At 36.5% G+C, this 13,095-nt stretch overlaps 1 protein-coding gene across 3 annotated transcripts in view; it reads right to left on the bottom strand.

Moving 5' to 3' along the window:
- Window positions 1–564: 564 nt before the first annotated feature.
- Window positions 565–13,095, bottom strand: part of PLS1 (plastin 1) — a 145,662-nt gene continuing 133,131 nt past the window's right edge. For all 3 annotated transcript variants that reach the window (XM_027875906.1, XM_027875907.1, XM_027875908.1), the window contains exons 12-16: window positions 12,302–12,416; window positions 9,184–9,317; window positions 8,606–8,729; window positions 2,790–2,914; window positions 565–2,527 (exon numbers count right to left, since the gene is read on the bottom strand). In XM_027875906.1, coding sequence (XP_027731707.1) covers window positions 2,392–2,527; window positions 2,790–2,914; window positions 8,606–8,729; window positions 9,184–9,317; window positions 12,302–12,416 — 634 coding nt within the window. In that variant the 3' untranslated portion in view covers window positions 565–2,391. The remainder of the gene's footprint in view (window positions 2,528–2,789; window positions 2,915–8,605; window positions 8,730–9,183; window positions 9,318–12,301; window positions 12,417–13,095) is intronic.

Here is a 13,095-nt window from a genome sequence, read left to right as displayed (position 1 = left end):
TATGTGTCACTTGTTTGCTTTATGGTATCTAAAACATTTGTCATCTTCTGTGGAGAACTAATTCCATTAGGCCAAGATCAGATGGCTTCAAAGGCTTCAGAGAAATAAAGCACATCCAAAAAGTCTGGCCAGTTAAGTTGGGAGCTCAGATACAAATTCTAATTGGGTTAGAATTCCCAATTCCACTGATTTCACATGTCCCTTGCCGAAAAGTTGGCACTGCCCTGCAAGAGGTGAAGCTGAGAAATAGAAGGTCACTAACGTGAAAACCGTAGAGAGTACAGCATTTATGCCGTGCATGGGCATAGGCAAATTCTCAGGATAACCATGAGACTCCCCAGGCCCCAGATTCTTTTTGGGAAGCAAGATTGGATTGAGCAGCTACCAACACCACCTGGTGGTGGTTAAAATAACAGTATGAAAAGTATTTTATTTAAAAACAAATTTGCTACTTTAAAATTCTTTTCTTTCATTTTCTGGAATGTAGGTTTATCATTTTAAAGGTTACATATTTTCTTTAAATGGAAGAAAATGGACACATTTCTATATATATAACATCTTTATTAAATACATTTTGTCAGGGGAAAATATCCTCAACTCACAATTTATATAAATTTAATAACATAATATCAGAGAGGAAAATTTTAAATGTGATTTAAATGATCTCATTGGAGGGTGAGAACACCTTCTAATCTACACATTGGAATGACCTAGCCACAATAGAAAATAAAGGCAAAATGTCTTTTTTTGCAAAGGAATGTTACATTAAGATTCCACTTGCAAATCATTTTATCGCAAATATTCCTTTCCAAAGAAATGGATGTTCTTCCTTTTCCCTGACACCTATCCATACTTTAAGCAGTGGTAAATACAGAAGAGGAAATCCAGTTTACTTATTCCCTATGAAATATAAGGGATAGAGCTTTTGTTACATGGCACAGCATCAGAGGTTGGAGGTGGAAACTTTGGAATTTTAAGTGGTAGCAACCAACCATGACAATGGATTGGCTTAAAACATTTCTACTCCCTATTCATAGCATTTCAAGAGTTGTAAGGGACCTCAGAGTTCATCTAATCCAACTGGTACCTGAGAGATACCAGCACTATTCCCAATCTGAAGGAAACAGGATCATAGACCTAGAGAGCGTGATAAGGGATCTCTGAGGTCACCTTGTTCAATGTCCTTATCTCAAAGATGAGAAAACTGAGGGCCATATTTGTCAAGCAATTTAGCCAAGGTCACAGAAGTGGTGATCAGCAGAGCTGGGATTTGAACCCAGGCTCTCAATCCAGCTCTTTTGTCACTGCACTACATTGCCCCTCCAGCTATAAAAGAACATGAAAAGGTATTATATGCTAAATATCATCCTTATTTTTTTTACAGAGCGAGTATCATCTATTGGTTCCTAAGTGAGCTGTGACCAGTGTAAGATGAAGTCAACATGTCTAGCTATATGCTCTCTGAGGTCTGGACAAAAAGAGAACTCAGGAAGGAAGGGGGAGGAGGTTACCAAGAGTGAGTTTAAATGAATAGAATTCCTAAAACATTCATAGACCAGAGGTCAAAAAATTGAACGTTGCTGGACACAAAGTAAAGACTTGCTAATTGGATAAATTCTCGCACATTCGTAGAACTCTAGATATTTCAAATGTTTTTGCACAATATACACTCTATTAATGACATTTTGCTAAGTTTAATATGCCATATGTTTAATGTCACATCAAACTACTAAATGTGAAAGTAATAGCATTACAGTTTTGGTTAAGTTTTCAGTAAAAAGCTATAGCTGTTTAAACAAGAGAGCAAAATATTGGGTTTATTCAAGAATTAGTTCTCATATAAAAAGTTTAATATCAATGAACAATATTTCAATTTTAGACACTATAGACACTATAGAAATTATACAAGACAAGGCTAGTTTGCTGATCATATTGCATATTTGAAAGAAAAAGTGAAAAGGCTGAATTCTAGAGCATGACTTTAAATATATTTGTGATTAAAGTTAAATAACACAAAAATCAAAGCTCATTTTCCCCAGCAGGACCTGAAATAATGTATTGAGTTGGTTGATCTTTTTTCACATTATGAAAGAAAACAAACCAGTCATGATTTAATGGTATTTTAAAGAAAAGAAAATAATTCAATGACAAAAATCTGAGGTTGGTAATGAACACTTTCTACTATCAGAATTAATTACTAAATTAATCATATTATCTAAAAAGGCTGACAAATTCTAACTAGTATAAACAGGATACTAAATATCATTAATGAATATATAACCATTGTGCATACAAATAATCAATGGTTTTATACCCACTAAACTTCAGAATTCTGTAAACTGTGAGGCATTCAATATGTTTAACATGGCAGGATATTAATTACACATCTCATTATTTTATTTTGTTCAGTCCTTTCCCCATTAAGCATGCAAACACCGTCATAACCATCTTTGGCTTCACTTCTACCAGGTCGTCCGGTAGGGCATATATCCGGGCACCAATCTTTCGAGCAACCGAAATGGCATATCTTGAAAAGACAAGAAAAACATCTTATTTTCCTGGCCCTTATTGTCTACTGAATTCCACTGAATATATTTTAAGTAAGTAATGAAATATGTTGGTAAATAAGAATAATTTTCTGGAAGGCTCTGGATTACAAACTCTATTACAACAACGTCCCCCACACTCTATCACAACAATATCAATTTTATGAATAAAGTCTGTTTTTCTACTAGAATGCCCCAAAATCCAAAGGATAACTTATTTGCAAATGAACCATCAGCACTTACTTAGCATTATTCAGCTTGTCTTCGTCGGACAAGTTTTCTCTCTTGACCATTTCTTTGCGAATTGCGTTTGGTGCGATGGCATCTATTAAATCTAATACAGGTAAACTTGTGCTAATAGATTTATCCTAAAAAACAAGCAGTGAAGATCCATAAATACATTACTACTAACCTCATTAACCATCAGAAATGCCTCTTTTGACTATATAAATAAAGGCATTTATGCACTTCTCTTCATCTAACTTAGAATCTCTCTAGCCATTCCCCCACTATATATCATTTCAGCAGATCATTCCAAAATCTCCCTTTGGTAGCTACATTAATACCAGTCTTTTATTCTGATTATAATGGCACTACCTATATTAGGAAGTACTATTAGGGAGCTTTATAAAGCTAAAATGATTATTTAGCATATGAACAATGTCTCAATAGGCCAGCTGATACTATGTAATAACTGTTCACATTTAGATGCCACTTCAAGATTTACAGAAGGCTTTCCTCACAACAGTTGGGAAGTGTAGGGAGTTCAAGTATTAATATGCCCATTTTACAGATAAGGAAACTAAAAGTAAGAGAGGTTGAGTCCCTTGCCCGTGGTCCCACAGCTAAGTATCAAACCAAGACTCTGAATTCTGGCCTCTAGGCTGATGTTCTTTCCATTAGACTATGCTATGTGATGCATAAGGGTTATAATGCTGAAAGGGGAATAGAACTATCTGAAACTCCAGAAAGTTCTATAAATCAGTGCATTTCATCCTTCAGATTGTTGATTCCTAAGTCTATGTTTAATGTTTCTCTGGGAAAGATAAAACATAAGCTAAACAGGGGAGATGAAAGAGGACAAGTGGATGGACTGCAGGCAGGAGCCAAATATGTGTCAGTCAGTCAACAAATACTTATTAAGCACCTACTATGTGCCAGCTAGGCATTCTCTATCTGGGGTGCAGGGGCAGGGAGGGAGATAATATGTAAACAGCTATGTAAAAACAGGGTATCTACCGGGTAAATTAGAGACAATCTCAGAGAAAAGGCACTAAGATTAGGGAGACCAGGAAAAGGTTTTTGTAAGGAATGGGATTTTAGGTGAGACTTAAAGTTAGGCAGCAAAGATGTGGAAGGAGAGCATTCCAGGCATGGAAGGCAGCCTGTAAAAATTCCTAGAGTCAGGAGATGGTGTACAGGGTGTGAAGAATAGTAAGGAGGCCAGTGTCCAGGATCCATTGGGGGTGAGTAAGGTGAAAGAGATTGGAAAGGTTGGAAGGGGCCACGTTGTAAAGTGCTTCACAGAATTTTAGGTTGGATCATGGAGGCAGTAGAGAGCCACTGGAGCTGACTGAATGGGGGGGATGGATTTGACATGGTAACATTTGCACTTTAGGAACATCAACTTGACATTTGAAGGGAGGCGGATGGAGTGGAGTAAGGAGGATGACTTGAGGCAGAGACCAACCAGTAGGCTGCTGCAATAGTCCAGGCAAGAAGCGTTACCAGCTCGCACCGGGGTGGTAGCCGCTTCAGAAGGGCATATATGGGAGGTGTTATGGAGGTAGAAATGACCGGGCTTGGAAACTGTTTGGAAAAAGATGGAAGAGTTGAGGACAACAGGCTGCAAGCCTGGGTGACTGGGAGGAGGATGGTACCTGCAATAGTAACAGGGAAGTTAGGGAAGGGGAGATTTGGATGTTGAAAGATAGTGAGCTCAGTTTTGAACATGTTGAGTTGAGGATGTCTGTCAGCCATCCAGTTTGAGATGTCTGAATATCAGCTGGATATATGAAACTAGAGATCAGGGAGAAGTTACAGCTAGACAGAGAGATCTGAGAGTCTGCATAGAAATGCTAGTTGAATCCATGGGAGCTAATTAGGTTATCAAGTGGAAGGAGAAGAGAACAGGACCCAGGACAGAGCCTTGGGACACTTCTGTGGTTATCAGGTGTGATCTGGATAAAGATCCTGCAAAGGAGACTGAAAGGTGGTCAGACAGGTAGGAGAACCAGAAGAGAGCAGTGTCACAAAACCTAGAGAAAATGAGTACCAAGGAGAAGACATTAATCAACAGCGTCAAATGCTGCAGAAAAGTCAAGAGAGATGAGAATTGTGAAAAAGCCATTTGATTTGACCAGGAAGAGATATCTCACTGGTAACTTTGGAGAGAAGAGTTTCAGTTGAATAAGGGTAGAAGTCAGACTACAGAGAGTTAAGAAGAGAGTGGGAGGAAAGGAAGGGAAAGCATCAATCATAGACAGCTTTCTTAAGGAGTTTAGCTACAAAAGGAAGAAGAAATAGAGGGAAACAGTGAGCAGGGACAGATGAATCGAGTGAAGGCATTTTGAGGGTGGATGAGACTTGGGTGTGTTTGTAGATAGTAGACAAGGAGAGAATGAAGATTAGTGAGAAAATGGGGATGAAAGAGGGGGTAATTTTCTGGGAAAACCTGCTAGAGAGGTGCAGCAAACCAAGTAGTTCAGCACCAGGCAATTAGGAGGAAACATAAAATTGCAGTCACAAAAACAGGGACCTGGGGGTTGAGGGTACGCATAAGGTAATAAAGTGAGAGGAGACACCTTCTATGGTGGTACAGAGAAGTGGCATATGGAGGCACCTTAAGTAAGAGACCAAGTTCAGAAACAGATGGAACACTGGTTGGTAGTTTTTTCCATCTTCAAGGAACTAGTGGTCCAGTACCACTTTCCTCATGTGCACTGACCCTGTCACCGCCTGGTTTCTAAAGGAACATAAGACAAATATTCCACATTCTCCATTCCAGGCCTGCTTTTTTCCTTATGTCATCCCCTCATCCCCTTGGCTTTAATTCTGAGCTTTATGCATTTAGCTTCTAAATCTAAATCTCCAGTCCTGATCTCTCTCTAGGTAGGCAGTGCCGCATTTCCAGTGACCTTCCAGACATTTCATCAAGATACCCCAATATCACCTCAAATTCAACGAGCTTAAAACTGACCTCAGTACTTTCCCTTAAAACCAGCTTTACCTCCTGATGTCCCTATTAGAAGCAAGATATCAAATATGATGGTATCTTCAATAAGTCTCACATCCTAGAAACTCAGGGAAAAAATCCTGTTTTCCTTTTATACATATGACAGATGTGTTACAGCCTTTAAAAATTCTTGTTACTGCTTTCTTGCCAATATGGCAAGAGGTTTCCAATGGAGTATGCCAAGGATCTGTACTTGGCCCTGTGCTGTACAACATTTTTATCAATGACTTGGATAAAGGCATCAATGGCATGTTTATCATACTTGAAGGGGATGCAAGGCTGGCGATGACAGAGTCAGAATCTAAAATCCAGTACCCAGGCTAGAGTACTGCACTAAATCTAATAAAATAAATTCAATAGAGATAAATAAAAAGCCTCATGCTTAGGTACAAAGTGATCAACCTCAAAGGTCGAGGAAGCATGGTTACAGACAATAGTTCTGAAAAAAATCTGGGGTTTTAGTGCACTGGAAGCTTGGTGAGTCAACAGAGTGATATAGCAGCATCATCTTGGGCTGCTTTAAGAAAGGCATCGCTTTCAGGAATAAGGAGGTAATAACCCCACTGTTCTCTGCACTCATCAGACCCCACTTTGAATACTGTGTTCACTTCTGAGCACTGAAGTTTAAGAAGCATATTTGACTAGCTGAAGTATAACCAGCATGACCTTCAGTTCATCTTATAAGAGGACTGGCTGAAGGCACTGGAGATGTTTAGACTACAGAAGAGAAGACTTGCAGAAGAAGGGGGAGGGGATCATGAAAGCTGTTTTCAAGTGTTTGAAGGGCTGTCAAGTGATTATGTTGGGCCCCAGAGGGCTAAGCCAAGAGCCATCTCCAAGTGATGTGGGCTGCCTCCTTGGATGATCACTTGTTGGGTGTGTCAGAGTGGGGATTCCTTTCATGTATGGCTTAGACCAGAGGGTAACCAGGGTCACTTCCAACCATTTGCCCAAAGCTCCCCAGTGACCACAGGATAAAATCCAAATTCCTTAGTCTGGCATTCAAGACCATCTGCAACCTAGCCCCAACCCAAATCTTTCTAGCTTTATTTCTCACTACTTCCTGTCATGAATTAATCAGTTTCGCCAGGCTATTTTATTCAGTGTCTCCCAAATAAAATTGGACCACACCCACAACTCTGTAATCATTGTTCCCACAACGTTGGAATGCTACCTCTCTTTCATCTTTTCTACCTGCCAAAATCCTGTCCAACCAACCTTCAAAGACAAGCTTAGATTTTACCTCTTCTTTTCTGACCACCCTAACTGTAAGAGATCTCTTGGTCCTCTGAACTCCTAAAAACATGTGTGACTCATACCATTGATTTTTTACTTACCTTTTACAGACTGGTTCTGTCAAAATTACCTTTTCATATGTCTATATCTTTTCTGTACAACTGAACTATAAGAAACTGGAGAACAAGGGCCATGCCTTATATTTCTTTGTACCCTCTCATCCCGGGTTTAGAGAAAAGGGACTTCCACATAGTAGCCCATAAATATTTATTGACATCAGGCAATTTCATTGCTTCCTGTTTTTGCATCTGAAGTAATTATGTAAATCTAGCTATCCTATGATGCTGGGTGACCTCAGGCAAGTTACTAACTTCTATATGGCTTCAGTTTAAGTCAGAAAAGGTAATCTCAGGCATCTTCCTGCACTAAAATTTTATGATTTTTATTCATGTCTTTACAACTTTTAATGTCCTGAATTCATTATTACTTTTCAAAGACAACAGGAAGATAAAAAAAATTAGATACTCTTGGGGAAATCTAGGGGGTTCTGTTAGCTTCTTTTTACAAATTCTTTCCCTCCCCCCCTTATAACATCCTAGTCTGCTCATTGTTCTGCTTCTATGACTATCATATTTTTTAACCTTCTCTTGCCCATACTAGAGAAGAGTGGGTTTCAGAAGATCCCTTCTCCTTTTCCCTAACCTCCATATTTGAATTACTTTTGCTTCTGATGCCCTGATTTTAAGAAATAGCAAATCTTCCTCTCCCTCCTTTCCCCCTAAAAGTATTTTTTTATTATGTGTTCCCCCAACGTACAATTTGACTGAAGGTTTTCCATATATTATAATGACAAACACAATGCAGATGAAATAGCAAAGTAGGGTAGATGACTCACTGTATGTGTGCAAGCAAACATGCTTAGGTTTCTGACTTGAGCATGCATGCAAAAACAACAAAAAAAACTTGAAATGCACTAAAATTAGTGGGGATGTATATGAATGTATATATACAGTGTGAATGCTTTATGACTCATTGATTAAAAGTGAGTATAAGTGAATGCTAAGGGCCATTATAAATTAGATGACAAGATTTTTTTCCTACCCGTTTTCTCAGTCCCACTTGTATCTGGCTGGTTCTGTTATGCCTTGGAACTGATGTCAGTACAGTTCTGAAACTGCTGTCAGGGAGCACAAAGCATTATAGGTCCTACATAGCAATAATTATTATTTTTTTATTTTGTTTTATTTCTTAAAGGACAAAGTTATGTTTGGCTTTTGGCTTGTTTTCCTTTCTCATAAAATAGACTTGCCTATTCTGATACCCTTCAGCTGTCAATATAGGTACTGAGATAACCAGCCAAAAGTTAAAAAACTGAAATATTTGGGTTTTTATCTCTACACAACACTAAATAATTAGCTTTGCTATTATCATTTTTGTTGTTGTTTCTGTTATTGTAGCTAAACTTGTTTTGGTGCTGCCAATATACAGCCCTACACTAAATCTAAGCTATGTGACATATTGTTCATATTTCTCATTTGATGTTAAATTTAATTTCTTTGAAATGTTCTTATATTAGTCTTATATTTACCTTGAAGCTGGAAATTGAAGTTTTTTTATTTGCCTCTTTAAGAGTTTGATTCACCCATTTAATAATAATTTCATCAGTTACTTTTTCACCTTCTCCAAGATCTGATAGTACATTCAGTGTGTACCTGCAATGGAAAAAATGCTGAAATATAATATATACCTTCAGATCACTGATATAAACATTTAAGTGCATGTTATAGAATAATCCAGTTCTAAAGAAATCTATACCGTATTCATCATCACTTTGCTAATTGCATTTAATAAAGTTCACTAACCAGAATCCAGAGACTTGTGTATTTTTTCCCAAAAGGTTAACAATCTGCATTGTGAAATGTTTTGTAAAATTAATCATTGAATTTTGTTTCTGTTTCATAAATGGAACAAGTCTATTTTTCAGATACATTGTGGTTTATATTAAATGGTGCTTATCAATAATAAATCAAACTTTAGAATGAACATTTTCTGTTTTGAATTTCCTTTATTCTCTATACAATATGAAAACAACTATAAAATTTAGTTTAAGTGACTGGTTGAAAGAACAATTTGTGGTTAGTACATTTAGCTCTTACTTATCCTTACCTTCTCATCAGCTGCCATAGCAATGCCAGGGTAAGAGTGGAATTTCCTTCATGTAAGTCCTGCCCACCAATCCCAACCAAGGAGAATTTGGCCTTATTCTTTCCAAGTTCCACTGCATAGTTACAATTTTCAAGCTACAAATATAAGTATAAGCCTTACCATAAAGATAAAAGACAAGTATCCATAAAAATTCTGCTAGACTAATATAGTTAATGAGCTAAGCATCTCTTAGAATCTTGTGTAATCAGTACTAGTTCTGCTTATACCCCAAATTGAGAACATGAAAGCAGCTGTGCTTTTAAGAATTAAACATCATTCTTATGAAAAAATGCTATAAATCTCTATTGATTAGAGAAATGCAAATTAAAACAACTCTAAGGTACCACCTCACACCACATGGACTAATATGACAGAAAAGGAAAACAATAAATCTTGGAGGGGGTATGGAAAAATTGGGACACTAATGCACTGTTGGTGGAGTTGTCAACTGATCCAACCATTCTGGAGAACAATTTGTCCAAAGGGCTATCAAACTGTACATACCCTTTGACCTTGCAAATACCACTACTAGGCCTGTATCCCAAAGAGATCAAAAGAAAGAGGAAAGAACCCATCTGCACAAAAATATTTATAGCAGCTCTTTTAGTGGTGGCAAAGAATTGGAAATTGAAGGGATGTCCATCAACTGAGGAATGGCTGAATGAGTTGTGGTATATGATTGTGATGTAATACTATTATATTATAAGAAATCATGATGAGCAGGATGATTTCAGAAAAACCTGGAAAGATTACATGAACTGATGCATAGTGAAGTGAGCAGAACCTGGAGCACAGTGTACACAGTAATAGCAATATTGTATGATTATCAACTATTAATGACTTCTTAGCAATACAATGATCCAAGACAGTTCCAAAGGACTTATGATGAAAAATACTCTCCACCTCCAGAGAAAACTGATGGAGTTTGAATGCAGATGAAGCATACTATTTTTCACTTGTATATGTGTGTGTGTGTGTGTGTGTGTGTGTGTAGTTTTTTTTTGTTCTGTTTTCTTTCACAGCATGACTAATATGGAAATATATTTTGCATGACTGCACATGTATAACCTATATCAAATTGGTTAACATCTCAGGGAGGAGGCAGGGAAGGGAGAGAATTTAGAACTCAATTTTTTTAATGAACGTTAAAAATTGTTTTCATACGCATTTGGGAAAAGTAAAATATTAAAAAATAACCATCATAAAGTAAATTCTATAAATATAAGGCTATAATATTATGAATTCTCTCTTATTTCCAGTAGTCTTCATAGATATATAAACTCTGTTTAAAAGACATTCATAATCCAGAAGCCCAAATGTACAAATTTTAAAAGCAAGGGAACAGATGCCCAATTTTTGGAGCTTCATAGTGTGCTGGCTGTAGAACTTCCTCTTTAGTGGGAGAATAGGCAGTGGATACAATTTAATTTTATAATTTAAAATGGGAGATGCTTTCTAAAAGCCTGCAGAAATCTACTAATTTAAAATGGAAATTAATACATGGGAATATGCTGCATAGCCAAATTGACTGCAACATGTGTGGGGAGTAAAACAGAAGAGTTTGGAGGGGGGAAAAAAACCTACTCCAAGGTTGCAAGCTTGGGGCTTAGGAAGATGGTGGTATCACTGACAATTACAGCCAAATTGAGAAAGAATGTCAGTTTGAGGGAAAAGGTTAATTCCTTTTTTGAAATGTGGTTTTAATAAAAACACCCAACTAAATATAGCCTAAAAGTACCTAGAGATACCAACCAGAAAATGGATTAAGTTTGGAATTGTGCCATGTTTATAAGTAGTAACTAAGGCCAGGAAAGTGCATGAATTCCCTTCTAATACTGTCCCTCTTGGCCTTAGAGAATAGCCACACTTATTGGACATAAATAAGAAAAACCTTCAGAGGACAAATAAAATTAGCAGTTAAAAAGGTAGTATAGCATCCTGGAATTAGGGAGAGAACAATAACCAAGAGTTTCGAGAAAACCAGTATCTCCAATGGTTTGAGTAGAAGTAAAAATGATTATCTTTTGGAAGAACGGAAAAAGTGACAGATTTTCAAAATCAGCAAATTTAAAAGAAATGGTGAAGAATGAATGGATAAGCATGTTAAAATTTATAAAGTCTATAATTTTCACTTTTTTAATTTTCAATTTCCTTTTAATCCTCTTCCAATAGGAACAAAGTATTGCTGTAAATACTACAGTTCTTTGTTTACAAGTTCCAAGAAAAAATTCCTGTAGTACCCATATATACATAATATCATTTCTTTTTATTGTTATCCCATGAGTTGCCACTGTTGTTTTATATTTTATAACTTTTCATTTGTTTATTTATTTGCTTGTTTCATCTTCTTGGCCTATTCAAAGGGATTTTCCTACCATTCCTCAAATTTGCCTTTGACTTTCCTTTTGCTCATACAATTCTCTCTGCCTACGATATCCTCCCCTTTGCCTTGTCGTTCCTAGCTAATAGAACCATGTATATTCTTCAAGGCCTAGTTCAAATCCCACTTCTTCCCATGACTATCTATGCTAGAAATTATCTTTTCTTCTTCTTTTGTATCTTTTAGCCCATTATTCATAAGACATAGGATATACTGCTTTATATTATAGTTAATTGAGTGCATGTCTTATTTTCACAAATAAATTATAAACTCCTTAAAGGCAAGAACTATATCTTAATATTATTTGGATCACACATAACATCTGTCATAGTGTTTTGCATTTTGTACAGATACTCAAAAATATTTATTGAATGAATGAATACCACCTAAAAAGGCTAAGTCAGTAGATACAGAATTTGAAGGACAGATTAGTAAGGGAAGAAATATATTAAAGTTTTAGATTTGTGTGTTATAAAGTACCGCAGGTTGGAGATAGCATAAAATGGCTCTTTATTATGCTTGCTTTGAGGTACTAATATCTTTCCAAAACTACTAAAAAACATATATGGAACAAAGCCAATCACCTCAAGAAATGTTTGTTTGAATCAGACCCCCTTGTGAATCCCTGAATTCTTTGGGAGAGATCAGTACAGTAACAACTAATCTATGGAATGACAGATACAAAACTACTTCATTTACCTTTTTCATGTTACCCCCAAGTGCAGGATAAGGAGGTTTGTTGACATGGCTCCATTCTACTGGGACTCGAGTCATTTCATACAGCTGAAAGATCACTAAAGCATCAGCAAGGTCACTAGGAACAATATGAATAAACAGGAAATGTTTATATTCAAGTTCAAAATTATTCCAAGTAAGCTTCATCTATAACCAAAAATTACTATAACCCAGTTACGTAATGCTTAGAATATTATAGGAACATCACACTAACTCCATAGATGTTAGCTATTCACAATGGGTTATGAGGAGTACATGGAACACATTTCATGAACTGAAAACTTCTAAGGTACAAATAGTACTTTAATGGTTCTGTGATGTTATTAGTATGAATATGCCCTCCAAGGGTTCAGATGGTAATCCAGCCCCAACTCAAGCTGTGCAATACTTTCTCATGCCCCCCCATAAATCCTCAACAGAAGACTGATTCAACGTCTTGGAGACCTCCTTCTTGTATTTAACATTTCATGGGTGACTTTAAAAGGACTTTACTGATGAGCTCAGAGAATGTTCTTCAATGTAACCAATTCTCAATTTTCTATTCTAAGAGAATGATGCAATAGCAATTGATCTAAAATAAATATTTGGGGATATATCATTTTCCCCAGTATTTACCTCTTTAATTATATTTGCTTTAGATTAATATTCATTTAAAGGATATTAATATTAATTAAATAGTTAATTTAAAGGATTAATTTGTATCAGCAAAAGGCTGTTTTGGCATATTTGTCCATAGTCTCACATTCTGAATAGAGCTT

The sequence above is a fragment of the Vombatus ursinus genome, unplaced genomic scaffold (genome assembly GCF_900497805.2).
Source record: "Vombatus ursinus unplaced genomic scaffold, bare-nosed wombat genome assembly UNPS02014810.1, whole genome shotgun sequence".
NCBI classification, from domain to species: Eukaryota; Metazoa; Chordata; class Mammalia; order Diprotodontia; family Vombatidae; genus Vombatus; species Vombatus ursinus.
Note: the sequence above shows the minus strand (reverse complement) of the source record. Positions and strands in the feature narration are given on the sequence as shown.